Genomic DNA, 18480 nt, shown 5'->3' with positions numbered 1-18480 from the left:
CGCATGCGCACACCGTCTGAGCGGACACCGGAAACGGGGCGGAAATGACACAGGACGCGTCTCGGACACTTCAGACTGAAAATACAGCATTCTAGTACTCGTTTTTTACACAAAATGACACCACAGGACATAATTTCACTGCCCCCTCAGCACACTTATGTTTACATAGAGAATTGTGTAGTACTATGCCTATTAGATTTTTAACAGGAAGTGATGTCATAATTACCTATGAACACATGACACCAGCTATAAATACCATCCTTGTTCATTAGCACCCTACCCCTTGATGAAGTCAGATGGACGAAACGCGTTGGGTGTACCTCTAAACTGACCCTCCATTTCAAAAGATAAGCACTGTTTTTATCTTTTTAGAATATTGATATATTTTTCTTATTTAATTTTTTATTCTCATATGTTATATATCCGGTTTTTTAAAAAAATATATCTTTGTTGTATTCTTAAATATCTCCCTATGCTTGTAAACTTTTATCCCACCAATCTCTTTTATAAATTAAATTGAATTTTATAATTTTATCTGAATGTATCCAGCCATTTCTTCATATCATATCTAAAAACCATTAGACACCGATGGTCGCTGGCACCCCCATCCCCCTGTTTTTTATATATATATATATATATATATACGCATTATATATACACGTACACACATATTAGGATAGTTATATTTAGTGCTGCAGCTGTACTTAAAATCACCATGTCCACTGTACAGCAGCACCAAATATAACTATCCTAATAAGTGTGTGTATATATATATGTATATATATATTATATACACTGCCCCACATATATATACACACACACACACACATATATATATATATACATATATATATATACACACACACTGCCCCAGGCCGCTGACACTGTTTTATAATATATATACATATATTTATATACTAAACTAGTACAGACAGTACACTGTCTGTACTAGTCTAGTATATATACTATTAAAACAGTGTCAGCAGCCTGGGGCAGTGTGTGTGTGTGTGTGTGTGTGTGTGTGTGTGTGTATATATATATATATATATATATATATTTATATATGCACACACATACACTGTTTATAAATTTACACTGAGTGTACCTCACTCAGGCAGTTAGGCTGCTAGCTCTCCAGCTCCCAGCTCAACTACACACTGTGCTGCGCCTAACGGTAATGGCTCCCCCTGAGTGTGTCTCTGCTACTTGCGCTGGCGCCGCTTCTCAAGCCTCCTCAGACCCGCCGCGCCCAGCCAGCCCTCAGCCGCGGGAGCGTGATGACATCATGATCACGCTCCCAGCAGGCTGAGAAGGGGAGGCGCTGATGCGGAGGCACACAGCGGCAGCAGCGGGACCTGGGGAACACATCACAGTCCAGTGAGCGGCGCGGCGCGGCGGAGTGGGTACGGCGTACCCGCGGCAAAATTCTTAAGGGTACGCCATACCCGCCCGTACCCGCCCACTTGCAGGGCTGATAAAGAGCCCCCGCCAGTTTTTTAAGAATTTTGAGCGGGACAGAAGCCCTCAGCACTCACCAGCGCCATTTTCTCCACAGCACAGCGCTGAGAGGAAGCTCCCAGGACTCTCCCCTGTTTACATATAATAAGGCGCTACTGGGTAAACATTTGGTGTTTTTTCCTGGGTCATATAGCGCTGGGGTGTATGCTGGCATACTCTCTCTCTGTCTCTCCAAGGGGCCTGGTGGGGAAACTGTCTTCAGATAAGAGTTTCCCTGTGTGTGTGGTGTGTCGGTACACGTGTGTCGACATGTCTAAGGTGGAAGGCTCGCCTAGGGAGGAGGGGGAGCATATGAATGTGAGGTCTCCGTCGGCAGCGCCGACACCTGACTGGATGGATAGGTGGAATGTTTTAAGTGCCTTTGTCAATTTATTGCACAAAAGATTAGACAAGGCAGAAGCTAGGGAACAGTCAGGGAGTCAACCCATGTCTGTCTCTATGTCGCCGGGACCTTCTGGGTCTCAAAAGCGCCCACTATTCCAAATAGGAGACACAGATACCGACACGGATTCTGACTCCAGTGTCGACTACGATGATGCAAAGTTACAGCCAAAAGTGGCTAAATGTGTTCGTTATATGATTATTGCAATAAAAGATATTTTGCATATCACGGAGGAACCCCCTGTCCCTGACACGAGGGTACACATGTATAAGGGAAAGAAACCTGAGGTAACTTTTCCCTCCTCACATGAGTTGAACGAGTTGTGTGAAAAAGCGTGGGAATCTCCAGACAAAAAACTGCATATTCCCAAAAGGATTCTTATGGCGTATCCTTTCCCGCCAACGGACAGGATACGGTGGGAATCCTCCCCTAGGGTAGACAAAGCATTGACACGCTTATCAAAAAAGATAGCGCTGCCATCACAAGATGTGGCTACCCTCAAGGATCCTGCTGACCGCAAGCAGGAGGTTACCTTGAAGTCCATTTACACACATTCTGGTACTTTACTCAGACCGGCGATTGCATCGGCCTGGGTTTGTAGCGCTGTAGCAGCATGGACAGATTCATTATCAGTGGATATTGAGACCCTAGATAAGGATACCATTTTATTGACCCTAGGGCATATAAAAGATGCTGTCTTATATATGAGAGATGCTCAAAGAGACATTAGTCTACTGGGTTCCAGAATAAACGCTATGTCTATTTCTGCTAGGTGAGTCTTATGGACCCGGCAGTGGACAGGTGATGCCGACTCGAAGAGGCATATGGAGGTTTTAGCTTACAAGGGTGAGGAATTGTTTGGGGAAGGTCATTCGGACCTCGTCTCCACAGCTACGGCAGGTAAATCGAATTTTTTGCCTTATGTTCCCTCACAGACTAAGAAAGCGACACATTATCAAATGCAGTCCTTTCGTTCAAATAAAAGCAAAAGAGTACGTGGATCGTCCTTTCTTGCCAGAGGTAAGGGCAGAGGGAAAAAGCTGCACAACACAGCTAGTTCCCAGGAACAGAAGTCCTCCCCGGCCTCTGCAAAATCCACCGCATGACGCTGGGGCTCCGCTGGAGTAGTCCGCCCCTGTGGGGGGCACGTCTTCGACTCTTCAGCCACATCTGGGTTCACTCACAGGTGGATCCCTGGGCAATAGAAATTGTTTCTCAGGGATACAAGCTGGAATTCGAAGAGGTGCCTCCTCGCCGGTTTTTCAAATCTGCTCTACCGACTTCTCCCCTAGAAAGGGAGTTAGTGTTAAATGCGATTTGCAATTTGTGTCTTCAACAAGTGGTGGTCGAGGTCCCCCTGCTTCAAAGAGGGAAGGATTACTACTCAATTCTGTTTGTAGTCCTGAAACCGGACGGTTCGGTCAGACCCATTTTGAATTTAAAATTCCTAAACCTATATTTAAAACGGTTCAAGTTCAAGATGGAATCGCTCAGAGCGGTCATCGCCAGCCTAGAAGGGGGGGATTTTATGGTATCTCTGGACATAAAGGATGCATACCTTCATGTTCCCATTTATCCGCCCCAACAGGCGTACCTGAGATTTGCGGTACAGGATTGCCATTACCAATTTCAGACGTTGCCGTTTGGGCTTTCCACGGCCCCGAGGATTTTCACCAAGGTAATGGCGGAAATGATGGTGCTCCTGCGCATGCAGGGTGTCATAATTATCCCATACTTGGACGATCTCCTCATAAAAGCGAGATCACGAGAGAAGTTACTGAACAGCGTGTCACTTTCCCTGAGGGTGTTACAGCAACACGGCTGGATTCTCAACATCCCGAAGTCGCAGCTGGTTCCTACGACCCGTCTGATCTTCTTGGGCATGATTCTGGACACAGACCAGAAAAGGGTTTTTCTTCCGATAGAAAAAGCTCAGGAACTCATGACTCTAGTCAAGAACCTATTGAATCCAAAACAAGTGTCAGTACATCATTGCACTCAAGTCCTGGGAAAGATGGTGGCAACATACGAAGCCATTCCCTTCAGCAGATTCCATGCAAGGACTTTCCAATGGGACCTATTGGACAAGTGGTCCGGGTCACATATACAAATTCCTCAGCGGATCACCCTGTCCCCCAGAGCCAGGGTGTCTCTCCTGTGGTGGCTGCAGAGTGCTCACCTTTTAGAAGGCCGCAGGTTCGGCATTCAGGACTGGATCCTGGTGACCACGGACGCGAGCCTCAGAGGGTGGGCAGCAGTCACACAAGGAAGAAACTTCCAAGGACTTTGGACAAGTCAAGAGACTTGTCTTCACATCAACATCCTGGAACTGAGGGCCATATACAACGCCCTACGTCAAGCGGAGACCTTACTTCGCGACCAACCAGTTCTGATCCAGTCAGACAACATCACCGCAGTGGATCATGTAAACCACCAAGGCGGCACAACATTGCAGAGTGGCAATGGTGGAAGCCACCAGGATTCTTCGCTGGGCGGAAAATCATGTAAGCGCACTGTCAGCAGTGTTCATTCCGGGAGTGGACAACTGGGAAGCAGACTTCCTCAGCAGACACGACCTGCATCCAGGAGAGTGGGGACTTCATCAGGAAGTCTTCGCACAGATTGCAAGTCATTGGGGACTGCCCCAGATAGACATGATGGCGTCCCACCTCAACAAAAACCTACAGAGGTATTGCGCCAGATCAAAAGACCCTCAGGCGGTAGCTGTGGACGCCCTAGTGACACCGTGGGTGTTCCAGTCGGTCTATGTGTTTCCTCCTCTTCCTCTCATACCCAAGGTCTTGAGAATAATAAGAAAAAGAGGAGTGAGAACAATTCTCATTGTTCCAGATGGGCCACGAAGGACCTGGTATCCGGATCTGCTGGAAATGCTCACAGAAGATCCGTGGCCTCTTCCTCTACGACAGGACCTGTTGCAACAGGGGCCCTGTCTGTTCCAAGATTTACAGCGGCTGCGTTTGACGGCATGGCGGTTGAACGCAGGATCCTAGCGGAAAAAGTCATTCCGGATGAGGTCATTCCTACGCTGATAAAGGCTAGGAAGGACGTGACAGCTAAACATTATCACCGTATATGGCGAAAATATGTTTCCTGGTGTGAGGCCAGGAATGCTCCTACGGAAGAATTCCATCTGGGCCGTTTCCTTCACTTCCTACAGACTGGAGTGAATTTGGGCCTAAAATTAGGCTCCATTAAGGTTCAGATTTCGGCCTTATCCATTTTCTTTCAAAAAGAATTGGCTTCTCTCCCAGAAGTACAGACTTTTGTGAAGGGAGTGCTGCATATTCAACCTCCTTTTATACCTCCTGTGGCGCCTTGGGACCTTAACGTGGTGTTGAGTTTCCTCAAGTAGCACTGGTTTAAACCACTTCAAACGGTGGAGTTGAAATATCTCACTTGGAAGGTGGTCATGTTATTAGCCTTGGCTTCGGCTAGGTGAGTGTCGGAATTGGCGGCTTTGTCTCATAAAAGCCCCGATCTGGTTTTCCATATGGATAGAGCGGAATTGCAGACCCGTCCTCAATTCTTGCCTAAGGTGGTGTCATCTTTTCATATGAACCAACCTATTGTGGTGCCTGTGGCTGCGTGAGACTTGGAGGATTCCGAGTCCCTTGATGTAGTCAGGGCTTTGAAAATTTACGTGGCCAGAACGGCTAGAGTCAGAAAAACAGAAGTACTGTTTGTCCTATATGTGGCCACCAAGGTTGGCGCCCCTGCTTCAAAGCAGACTATTGCTCACTGGATCTGTAACACGATTCAGCAGGCGCATTCTACGGCTGGATTGCCGTTACCAAAATCGGTCAAGGCCCATTCCACTAGGAAGGTGGGCTCGTCTTGGGCGGCTGCCCGAGGGGTCTCGGCACTGCAACTATGCCGAGCTGCTACTTTGTCGGGTTCAAACACCTTTGCAAAGTTCTATAAGTTTGATTCCCTGGCTGAGGAGGACCTCCTGTTTGCTCAATCGGTGCTGCAGAGTCATCCGCACTCTCCCGCCCATTTGGGAGCTTTGGTATAATCCCCATGGTCCTTACGGAGTCCCCAGCATCCTCTAGGACGTAAGAGAAAATAAGATTTTAAACCTAACGGTAAATCTTTTTCTCGTAGTCCGTAGAGGATGCTGGGCGCCCGTCCCTAGTGCGGACTACTTCTGCGAGACTTGTATATAGTTTTGCTTACATAAGGGTTATGTTATAGTGTCATCGGTTTTGGACTGATGCTACATTGTTTTTTCATACTGTTAACTGTTTAATAAATACACAAGTTATACAGTGTGATTGGTGTGGCTGGTATGAATTTTGCCCTTGGATTAACTAAAATCCTTTCCTCGTACTGTCCGTCTCCTCTGGGCACAGTTTCTCTAACTGAGGTCTGGAGGAGGGGCATAGAGGTAGGAGCCAGTGCACACCCATACCTAAAGTCTTTCTTAAAGTGCCCATGTCTCCTGCGGAGCCCGTCTATCCCATGGTCCTTACGGAGTCCCCAGCATCCTCTACGGACTACGAGAAAAAGATTTACTGGTAGGTTTAAAATCTTATTTTTACCCCTACCTTTGAAGGAATTATATATTGTAAGGATTAATTACATACACTAGATAACACAGAATAGATCACTGATATCTCCTACTTACAGATGTGTCCTCATTTACCTACTGTGGCATTTTTGCGCCAAATGGCACAAGATGCATGAGACGACTTAGATGCTGCACCACAGATCGCAACATACCCTCCAACTGTACCTTTTTGTCAAGTACAGTACCTTTTTTTATGGTCTGTACCGATTTTTGGCTCTCCATACTTACATTGAAAGTATAGGAAAAGGGGCGTCCTTTTCGAATTTGTACCGATATGTGTAAAATATTGGAGGGTATGTAGCAAGTTTCGTACTTTCACTTTTTTTGCATGTTTTCCTCTCATTTTTGCACACCAACAGGTTAGTAGTGTAATGTGACTTTGCACTTTTTGTAAGTATCATATCAGTGTAAATTTGTTATACTGCGTAATGAAATGTATAGCCTTGCTCAGTGATTTATACTCACTTGTATTGTTTTTCTCAGATTGTCTTTTTTTTCGCACTGCTATAATATGCAAATCCACTAGTGATGTATGGGGTGCATATAACCTGTATTTTTGTTACATTAGCAATTTAATAAAATGCATATTGAGTAAATTATCGAGCAACAAAAAATGTAGGTTGTGGTTTAGTCACATTTTTCATGGCCCGTCAAATGGAGCTATTTAACATGACTTAAGTATTAGTTTACCTTACAGTACAGTTACCTACTTACAATACCTGAAAGTTTTTGGAACTCAGAACCACTCTCCTTCCTATTGGAAGAATGAAGAGGGATCTGTTTGTTAATTTTCCTCAATGCAGCTCTGTGTAGTAAAACATCACTCTTTCATGTCCAATACAACAGATAAAATTAATTGTTTATTAAACATCTTAACGGATGAGAGCCATCTTGTTACCTTAATCAGGTCCTCTAAACAACCATTTACTCCCCCCTCCTATCGCTATAGAAATAAACTCACAACAGAATAAATTGACATTTAAATTTGGTTATCATTTAGTTGATAACGGGAAGAGAGATGATAGTCATGCCGGCTGCTGGTGAACAATCAGCCTATCTCTCTGAAGAGAAGAGCACACCATTTATGCACCACTAATCTATTGTTCTTCTGACCCCTAACACCAAGCCAATTTCATAAAAATCCCAAAAATCCCACCACAACTAAAAGCAAGCGAGGGAGGGAAGCTTGAATCAAAGAAGCCTCAACAGGGAGAAATCCAAATTAACCACAGCAGAGGGGTGAAGCAGACCAGTCCACAAGGATGCCGTGTCTGTGTTTAAGATACTTAAGCCTTCTGTCATCCTAAACACTTTATAATGACAGAGAGCCACCCTGTTACCTTAGCCCAACAAAACAACCATTATATCCCCCCACCCCCGGCTAATAAACACACAAAACACAATTAACTGGTATTTATATTTGGTCATCATTTAGTTGATAACAATTGAAGAGAGGTGTTAGGGAAAAATATCCTGGCAAGAAAAGAAGGCCAGCAAACAAATGTGCGGTACCTGCAATCTGTAGTGACCTATCTCAGTACTTAAAGAGGATCAGCATGCTGACAAAAGTGCACAGCTCAAATGTTTTCAACCTGCTCCATTATATCATGCCACCAGCTGGTGACCAATACAGAGTCCTCCTGACCATGGAATTGGCCAATCAGATTGAGGAGAACATATTAACAATGCACCCAGTAATCTGCTGATCTGCTGCACCGTCTGACCACATCAAGGCTCACTCATAAGCCGCAGGGAAAAACAATTACTAGGCAAATGGACAAAATCAGGATGAAAAAGATAGGGGTCACAAAAATTCATCATATTGTGAGGGACCATTAACCCACAATGGTCAAAAAACAAAAACAAAAGGGCAATATCAAGATTTACAAGCCAGATCCATAGCCTGACCTCCAGGATGGTAATGTTAGAACCACCTGGGAACTATGCCTTACTAAGACATTCCCCCATGGTCACTCTCTACAGTCTCAGGCTCCCCAAAATGCATGGGTGACCCCAACACAGTTCCTTTAAAGGAGTCTCAATACATACTGCTAACTCCAAACAAACAAACAATGTGCACCTGTGAAAGACAAAATGAAAAGTGTTGCCAATAACCCAGGTCAGTTTAAAGTCAAAAAAAGCATCTGTGGGGAACATCAAAACTGGCAGTCAGTAAACTGCACAAACCAAACCACAAAGGTAATCAGAACAGACAAGAGAAATACATAAACAAAGGAAATGCAGGAGCGAGGGAGGTGGGTAATAAGGGCCTAAATCAGCATGGGTTGTAGTTGTGTGAAAATTTGCACAACTACAACCCTTTACACTAGCATGCAGGAGGATGCCCAGCACAGGGCAAGTCCGTCCCGCATGCTGGGCCCTTCCCCTCCCGTTATCATGCGAATGCTTCGCTCAGCAGTGAAGCACTTGCATGATAAGGGTACTACTCTGCCTGCGCAGCCTAGCTGCGAAGGCAGATGGTTATCTGGCATCTTTTAGGTCACAGCGACTGTGTGTTTCGTCAAGCAGCCGCTGCGGTCCATCCCACAAATCTCTTGGTCAGCAATCCTAACCGGGTGCTGTGCGTTGGGGAATGAGGGACAATTTATTTGGCCACATATGCTGCCAGATCAGCGGACTGCTCTGTCTTAAAAGGGGTGCCTAACATTAGAGTGTTCCTATGCACACAAGACACCCCCTCCTTTCCCAGTAATCACACCTATACACTCAGCACTTACTAGAATGGAACAGGGGACAATGGAGGCACTGCCCCCTCCAGGCATAGAGCCCGGCGGCAATTGTCTCCATTGTCTCTGAGAGTTCCACCCCTGCTGTAGTGCACATGACCTAATCCAGGGATTGCAAGCACAAACACCAGCAGCTGCAACAATCAACACATAGCACCTCCCACCAAAGCACCCAGCCACACACCTGTGGTGTATCACTAGATATGCACAGGTAAGGCACTGATCAGATCAGGTGTCAAAGTATGCAATGTCAATTGGCTTGTTCCCATCACAGCAACAGCCCAACTAAAATGCAATCAGCAGAAGCTAGTGTACTATAAGCCTTGTTACCTTAGTCGAACACTGCACCTTGCATGTACACCTGCTAGAAAAGAAGAAATGCAAGGTGTAACCTAAACATTGCACAATAAGTAGGGCAGTCTATGAAAGCATAAGGCTATGAAAGGAAGGGTATTCAGCTATACAACACATTTACCTTCCAGCAGTGCACACTGGTTCCAGGAATATAGAGAAGGAAGTATAAGGCATAATGAGGCTGTTGTTGGTACAGTATAACAAGTGCATATGTAGGGGCCCCCACACAGAGCTACATCATCAGTGTTGGGGGAGCTGTGACATATGTGAACTGGGGTTTCTGTGTGGCAAAATGTGAACTGGTGCACTACAGTGTCTATAACATATCTGTGGTGAAGTGTTTACATATTAAACTTTTAATAACAATGCCATCATAAATACAATTTTATTGGTAGAGGCCCCCACAAGTTAGTTGCCCTGGGGCCCCACACTAACATTAATCCAGCCTGGTCTCAGCACAGAAGAAGTAATTGAGGTACATGATTCTTTTTACCTGGATCTCCCATGTTGTGCCATTGTGCCCACAATACTGTAGCTATCAAATGCTTCCATAGGCATATTCCTTGGTGTCTTCACAGACAGTATATAGAAATGTAAATACAGCAAGTACTAACAACAGGCCCAGTATGATAGTATAAATGGATATGAGGAAACCAATCCCAGTCGAGCTCTCAAGTCTCTGTGCCCATAGCATCCATTTTGGCCTCTACAATTTCTACTTCTGTATGTCAAGGTGCTCCACTCCCTTGTGCCTGGGGCCTAGATTTATCAAGCCTTGGAGAGTACCAATCAGAACCTGTCATTTTTCAAACACAGCCTGTAACATGGCATTTAGGAGCTGATTGGTTGGTACTTTATCACCGTGCAATCTAGTCTCCTGTAAGGCGAAATAATACATTTATTTAAAAGTTAAGATGACAATATTTCAAGATTGGGTATTAGGGAAGTAACCAGAGGAATGTGTACTTACCAATCAGCCATCACTCCGGCATTTGTCTCGCCTCAACCTTAGCACAGGGATGACTGACTGGGAATAAAGGAATCGTGACATGAGGCAGGATAGCCGACCACAATGCTCATAATTCTTTGGTGTCCATCATAAACCACCTTCACATTAATGCAGTAGGTGGGGTAGCGATTAAGGAGCACATATGCTCTTGCCCTAGGTGGTCTTTGCTAAATGTGCGTGCAGTCTATAACACCCAGGACGTTTAGCATGCCTGCAATCCAATGAAAAACTAACCTGACTTCATGCCATTGTGACTCCTGCCTAGGGAAGCAGATATAGATACTGAAGAGGGTCTTAAGTGCAGCAAGGACCTAGCCTAGGTAGTGTGAGAAGGTGACTTGCAACATCCATGCCACCCTCCCTGCCACTGATTGAAAGTTTCTAGTAGCAAAGAAGTGCTAAAACAGCCAGCAGTTTGTGTATGTCTGATGAGGCTTGTGGCTGTGCAGTGTCTGGCTCAAGCCGAGTTTTGACGAGGTCATGCAGGTATCTTAAGTTGGTGCTATTAGAGGCGGAACATCTGCATGACTTCACCATCAGAAACTGCATTGAGGTTCAACTGCCCACAGAAGAGCCTAGGCCTACATAGTCTCTGCAGCACCCCTTCTTGCTGGTAACTGTTCTGTTTCTTGCTCCTAGGCACTTTCAGTCAACTGGTGCAGTCCACATGAAATCACTGCCTGTATCCAGGCTACTCCAAAAAATGCCTTTGCCATGGCAGAAAGTGAGCAGGCAACTTGGTTATTTTTAATTTTTATTAGCATTCGGATTTACCTATAAATAAAATGGTTTTTCACATGTTGCTTTCTGGGAGTGGTACATTGAGGTGAAATTTTTGTGCGATTTTTCTGTGATTTTGGAGGGTTTTTTAAGGAATTTAGTGAAAAAATGGAATTCGTGGGCCGAATGTAATGACGTCCGAGTTTGGTGGCCGTGCGGGATGCTGGCTGAACTCAGAAATTTTTTTAAAGGGACAATCATTTACATCCGACCCCACATTTTCAAAACACTCAAAAAACCCCAGTGCTTTGATTTTGTGAATGCAGGTGCAACTTTTATACGCTTTTGGTGCGATTTCATGCGCATCTGCACAGATGATTCTTAGTAAATGTACGATTTCCACTGACACCAATGTTATTTTGATGATGTTTATTCGATAGTGATTTGTTGCAATTTAGAGTGTAAAGTCGCATTTGACATATGTCTTCCATGCAAATTAATCCTTAGAAAAATCACAATTCGCAAAATCATGGCTTTTTCGCAAAAACCTGGCAAATCAAACAAAGTCAACCTCTAGTAAATGTCACCCTTAGTGTGCCTTGAGGACTGAGGTTAGGCAACACTGCCCTAATAGAAGATTAACTGCTGCGGAGCCTTTCATGGGAGAATATTGGCCCTCATTCCGAGTTGTTCGCTCGGTATTTTTCATCGCATCGCAGTGAAAATCCGCTTAGTACGCATGCGCAATGTTCGCACTGCGACTGCGCCAAGTAACTTTACTATGAAGAAAGTATTTTTACTCACGGCTTTTTCTTCGCTCCGGCGATCGTAATGTGATTGACAGGAAATGGGTGTTACTGGGCGGAAACACGGCGTTTCAGGGGCGTGTGGCTGAAAACGCTACCGTTTCCGGAAAAAACGCAGGAGTGGCCGGGGAAACGGTGGGAGTGCCTGGGCGAACGCTGGGTGTGTTTGTGACGTCAACCAGGAACGACAAGCACTGAAATGATCGCACAGGCAGAGTAAGTCTGGAGCTACTCTGAAACTGCTAAGTAGTTAGTAATCGCAATATTGCGAATACATCGGTCGCAATTTTAAGAAGCTAAGATTCACTCCCAGTAGGCGGCGGCTTAGCGTGTGTAACTCTGCTAAATTCGCCTTGCGACCGATCAACTCGGAATGAGGGCCATTGTTTTTTGTCACAGTGCGTAATAAGTTGTTTATAAACAATTGTGTTCTTTCTCTCAAGAACTAAATCACAGAAAAAACGATTTGAAGAGGAGTTGAATGAAAGAATGATCCAAGCTATTGATGGTATAAATGCACAAAAGTGAGTGTTTTACATTTTGTTTCATTTGTTTGCATTTGCAGATTATTGTGTTTGCATATTTATGATATATCCAATTATATATGTAATTTGTAGATTATATTTATACTTTACAACTTTTAGAAAAGGGAATATATGTCTCCCAGCATGACTTGCATTGATCTATCACTTCTGCTCAAGGATGAGTACACGCCTACAATATTCGATTCTCAGTTTATCGAGCTAAACACTCCATATCAGCCGAGTACTATGTATTCCTCCATGACCCTCTGTGAGGCGGCGGCAGCAGCAGCAGTGAGGTAAGCAGCTCCTCTGCCCCTCAGTCCATAGAGACTAAGGGGTCTATTCATGCAGCAGTGAAAAGCCCTGTTTTGCGTTAAACAGGGCTTTTCTCTGCCTACTGCAATTCACAGAGCCGGTTACCGTGGAGAAGTGTCTGACTTCTCCAGCGGTACCTCCGCTCTGTGCCTGAATTGCATCACCATACCTTTGTATGGTGAGTGCGATTCATGAAGGTGCGGAAAGCTCTGCTTTCCGCTTCTCCATGGAGTTCAGGTTCGCCATCTCAGGACGGCGTAACCTGAACTGTAGTGTGGAGACGTCAGGGAAGCTCAATGCTTCCCTGATCGCTGCTCGGCACCTTGCGCTAGCTCCGCCCCCCGACCTCCCAGCAACCACTGCGGCCTGCTGGGAGGTCAACACCCTGCGCATGCGCAAAGGGACCCGCCGCTGGACCCCGCGCATCGCTGGGAAGGACCGCTGGAGATGACCTCACCGCAGGAGACCCAGACACCGCAGCGCATCGTCGGAAGGGTGAGTATACATGAATTGCTACTTATTACAGCTATACATCGCATCGAAGCAATGCGATGTATAGTGATAAGTAGCAATTATGTTTTCGTTGTCTGTATGAATAGTCCCCAAAGTGGTCTATTCATGTAGCAGAGAAAAGCCCTGTTTTGCGTTAATGTTAGTTACTGTGGAGAAGTCTCTGACTTCTCCAGCGGCACCCCTGCTCTGTGCCTGAATCGCATCACCATACTTTTACATGGTGAGTGCAATTTATGTAAAACCCCTTCGCCATATCAGGATGGCGTAGGCAGGCTTGATGCAGGCTTGTTACACTGTCAGGGACAGTGACAAAAATAGAAACAGTGTGTATATTGTAAGTATACCTGTATATACGGTAAGTGCGCAGCCAGCAGCAGCTGGTATGAGGGTGGTCAAACCCTCAAATAAACTAAAGAAAGAGAATAAAAATGTACCAGCGCTGGCTGTAATGATTACATATAAAAGACGCACTGGCGTTTCTTTAATGGGTGCAGTGTGTGCGGTGCACATGGGCCCCTGAGTCCAGAGGGTGCCCCCACCGCACACGCTGCACCCATTTTCTAAATACTCACCCCTCCGGAGTCCCGCGGCGACATCCACGGCGGTATTAAAACTCTGTGAAAATGGCCCAGCGCCCATTTTCACGGTGTTCTGTGCATGCGCAGTAGAGAATTCTCAGGGAAAATGGCTGCCGCGACATTTTCCCGGAGAACTGCGCATGCGCAGTAAAGTCTGAGCCCTCTAGTGCTCAGACTCTCAGCGCTGCCGGCAGAGAGGAGGGAGCCCGAATGGAGGAAGCTGCACCCGGGCCTCCTCCTCTCTTAAAGCACCCCTGAAAAGTCAGTTTGCTTTAAATAAAATAACAATTATTATATTAAAACAAGACTAAAATAAAAGTCTTGCTAAATAGTGACAGTCTCATGTAGATACCTCCCGGTTTAAAATCACAATGCAGATCCACTTTTATGTGCACATTGAATGTCAACTCCTCATCGGCTAGGACAATTTCCGGCAATTGCTGCAAGGCAATAATATTTACCAGGTCCACTGTGGGAAATCCCTTGATGGCCTCAGCTTTTTGGAAGAGTCCATTTACAGCTGCAGGGGTGGACCGAAATTATGGTATATGGTGAATATCCAATTGGATGAAAGTCCATTTGTAGCCAAGGGGTGACAAAGGGCAGTAGGAGTGTACACTTTAAAGTGGAGTCCAGGCAGGTATCAGGTGTTGGCTCAATGCGTTTCACTGGCAATAAACTGATGACCCGGTGGCCTAGGGTGGACTAAAGGAAGGAGGTGAGGGCCCAAGGTCACCTACATGACTCGGTGGGAGAGGCTGCAGTGGGGAGCTTTGTTAGCTCTTTTACTTCCCACACACTGCAGCACTCTCCGCTGGTCCTCTGCTGCTGGGCTCCTTGCTCCACCTCTTCTGTCTTCTCCGCCGCCTCCTTTTCTGTCTTTGCTGCCACCGCCTCTTCTGTCTTCTTCCTCTAGAGCTCTTCTTGCTTCAGCACCCGACTGACTGCTCCAGCTCCGCAGCGTCTGTTATATGATGCTGGGAGGCGGCGGAGCTATGATGCGGCGAGCCCTGATTGGCCTTTCTTCATTGGCTACCAAGGGGCGCCATTCAAATGGTCGCGATCTGATTGGAGGGACTTAAATCCTAATGGATGCAAGTCCCTCTGTGCCGGAAGCCCAATGCCGCGCCGAATCATGATGCGAGATGCCGCCTGCTGGAGAGGGACGAAGGTAAGTATCCTCCATTCCCTCCCCAGCACGGCACCCACTCAAACCCCTACTCACATAGCTGAGAGCAGGTCTGCGGCTATAGCGGTTCCCTGGCACCAGCAACCCCTGGCTACCTGTGTGGCAAGCCTGAGGCACCTGCTTGCTGCACCTGAGCCTTCACATTATTCAGCACCAAAGGAGAAGCGGTCTGTTTGTGGGTGGGTGACACTCCTGCCACACCAGGTTTCTCGTGGGTGAGGCATATGCGTAGAGGGGAAAGGTCTCTGCCTCCTAACAATCTTATTTAATTCCATGGCACCCATGTTGTGTGAGCTATACAGGGGTCACCACTCCCCATAAGATGACCATGCTTTTACTATAAGGCTCACTGCTATATACACTGGAGTAAAAGGAAGTCACCATTCTGTAGATATATCTGGAAATACCCAGGACTTTACAACTATCTTCTGGCTCGTTTATTCTAGCATCTCATCCTGTGGTAGTCTGTATTTTTGTGATTTTATTTCCCTTGTTCTCTGCAGTGTAACGAGAGCTCCATCTAGTGGCTATTTGTCTCAGTAGCAGATGTATATCTTGATAAATTTACTTTGTATTGCTGTTCATGGTGTGATATTACCACTTTATATGCTTCCTAATCACTATAAATACATCCTGAGTCTGCAGAGCTGTGCAATGCCTCTATAATGATGCCTTAATTACCTTGGTTCCTTTAATATCACCATAGTGTCACCTTTGGATCTCCCACCCTTTCACGATATGTGCAACTGACCTACTTGTGCCTTCAGATTTCTTTATTCAGTAAACATGTCTCAGAAAAATAAAAACAAACTCCGGCAGCTTCTGCTAATTTATTTGGAAGTAAAACAAAAAATTCTCAGAGCCAATTGGCACTCCCAGAATCTCCTTCCTTGCCCCAGTCTCCAGAGGCAAGCATCAACCCACAAATTCAAGCAGTAATGACCAGTCTGTTGGAAAGGGTAAAGATCACCTTTAATCAGGAACTATCCAAAGCAGTACCAGACTTTAAATCAGAATTGGCCTCCTTAGACTCCAGAACTGACACCCTGAAATCTAAGACTGACGACTTGTGCCACTCACAACAACGCCTCGACAAGGAGCTCACCAGACTTCACAACAAGATTGAACTGATCAAGGAAAAACAGGAAGACCAAGAGAATAGAATTTGGAATATCACGGAAGCAATACAAAGCTTGTCATTGCCGTCTTTTCTGCAAGATCTTTTTCAACATGTGAACCCAAAACTCTCAGATGAGGATGGCCTGTGTGACAGGGCTCATAGGACCCGGCCCTCAGGAGTAAACCTTCAGCCTCTCAAACTTCCCATGGACATTATTGTCCATTTACATTACTACAAATCAAAGGAAAAGACATGTTCTTGACCCAGGACTCCCAGTCCATTGCCTTCCAGGATATGCAGGTGCATTTTTTCCAAGACTTAGCCCCATCGACAATCCAAAAATGCAAGACCTACAACCAACCATGAAGGTTCTCTGTCAGCATCATGTTCGCTATAGATGGGGATTTCCTTTCCTGCTGCAGGTCTTCATCAACAACTCCGTGTACAATGTGAAAACACTAATCCAGGGGCAGGACATGTTGGCCAAGCTAGATTTGTTGCCAGATTTGCCTCACACCTCTCCCCACCCTGCTTCTAAGCCTCAACGCTGTAAACCACACCAAGCAGAATGAGCGAGATGCAGACACCACTTGATCCCCCACAGATGGGTCATGTGGTTTTAGATTTGTTCACTTATGTGGATGCATACCCTGAAATTGGACTTCCACTTGTGGTTTAGGCACCAGTTATTGACCTTCACTGGAATGGTCTCACACTATTTCTCTTACGTCCTAGAGGATACTGGGAATCCAGTTAGTACCATGGGGTATAGACGGGTCCACTAGGATAGTGTGCGCTGGCTCCTCCCTCTATGTCCCTCCTACCAGACTCGGATTAGAAAATGTGTCCGGAGGAGCCGATCACGTCGCTGGAAACTCCTGAAGAGTTTTCTACATTTATTTTCTTTGTTTGTTATTTTCAGGCAGGACTGGATGGCACCATCCTGCCTGCTTCGTGAGACTTGGGGAGGGGGAAATGGCCCATCCTCTTGAACGGTTAATGGTCCCGTTCCCCGCTGACAGGACACTAGCTCCTGAGGGAGCTATTTCCACGTCCCACGACGGCAAGCATACATTCCTGCAGCACGCCACCATCCCTACCAGAGCCAGAAGAAAGAAGAGTGGTGAGTACTAAGCCGGCGTCCTGGTTAGCGGGTCATCTGCCATTATGGTGGCATGAGGGTACAGAGACGCACTGCTTCTACGGGGGCGGCGGAGTCTCAGGACTCAGTACACAGTGTGGGTGCACCGCTTCTGAGGGAGAGAACTGAGTCTAAGTACACTACGGGTGTACACAGTACCCAGACTGGCATTACAGACTTAAAAGGCAACTGACTCCATTTTAAGCACTAAAATTACCTCAGCCAGTATACAAAAGCGGGAAGACCACGCGCCATTGAAGCGGCGGGGCTTCACTATGAGCGGATCTAGGAGCTCACCAGCACCATTTTCCCGCTGCAGTGGACAGAGACGCTGACTCCAGATTACCTCAGCTGTACCAGGGGGTCATAGCAGGGGGAAGCACTTACTAGTGTACTAAGTCCCCAATCTGGCTACTTAGTCCGCGACACAGCTAAGCTTGGCATCAGCAGTAAGGGGCTGGGTGCTGACTCCAGGCTATCTCTGTGTTTCTCTTGAAGGGCTCTTTGTGGGTTAATTGTGCTTTTAACCTGTTCCTGTGTGTGTGCGCTGTCACTGTCACAGTATGTCAGACAAAGAGTGTGTTTCATGTAAGGCACAGTGTTCCTCTTCTCCAGGGGGTTCACCACAGTGTACTCAGTGCAGTGCACTCTCCCAGGCTAATGGGACAGAACCAGCTTGGCTGGATTCCATTAGGGGAATGATCTCCAATATTTCCACTGAATTGTTCCGCAATGAGAAAGAGACGCAATACTTAAGACAATCAATGACTGATTTTATGAACAGAGACTCAATACCCAAACCAGCATCTCAGTCCCCCTGCCATTTGTCCGCAAAAACATCCTTTCGCCCATAACGTGCATTCTGACTCTGATGATGAGGTGTCAGACATGGAGAAGGGGGAGGTGGATGCAGAGGTGGGGGTGGCTACTCTGTCACAGGGAATAGAGGCTCTCATAGAAGCTATTAGAGAGG

At 46.1% G+C, this 18480-nt stretch overlaps 1 protein-coding gene across 1 annotated transcript in view; it reads left to right on the top strand.

The window, feature by feature from the left end:
• ADCY2 (adenylate cyclase 2) overlaps positions 1–18480 on the top strand; it is a 1664414-nt gene that overhangs the window by 1134820 nt on the left and 511114 nt on the right. The window contains exon 12 of the mRNA XM_063922769.1: positions 12571–12651. Coding sequence (XP_063778839.1) covers positions 12571–12651 — 81 coding nt within the window. The remainder of the gene's footprint in view (positions 1–12570; positions 12652–18480) is intronic.

This window comes from Pseudophryne corroboree, chromosome 5, assembly GCF_028390025.1.
Source record: "Pseudophryne corroboree isolate aPseCor3 chromosome 5, aPseCor3.hap2, whole genome shotgun sequence".
Lineage (NCBI taxonomy): Eukaryota > Metazoa > Chordata > Amphibia > Anura > Myobatrachidae > Pseudophryne > Pseudophryne corroboree.
The sequence above is the reverse complement of the archived record's forward strand: the minus strand, read 5'-3'. Positions and strand labels throughout refer to the sequence as shown.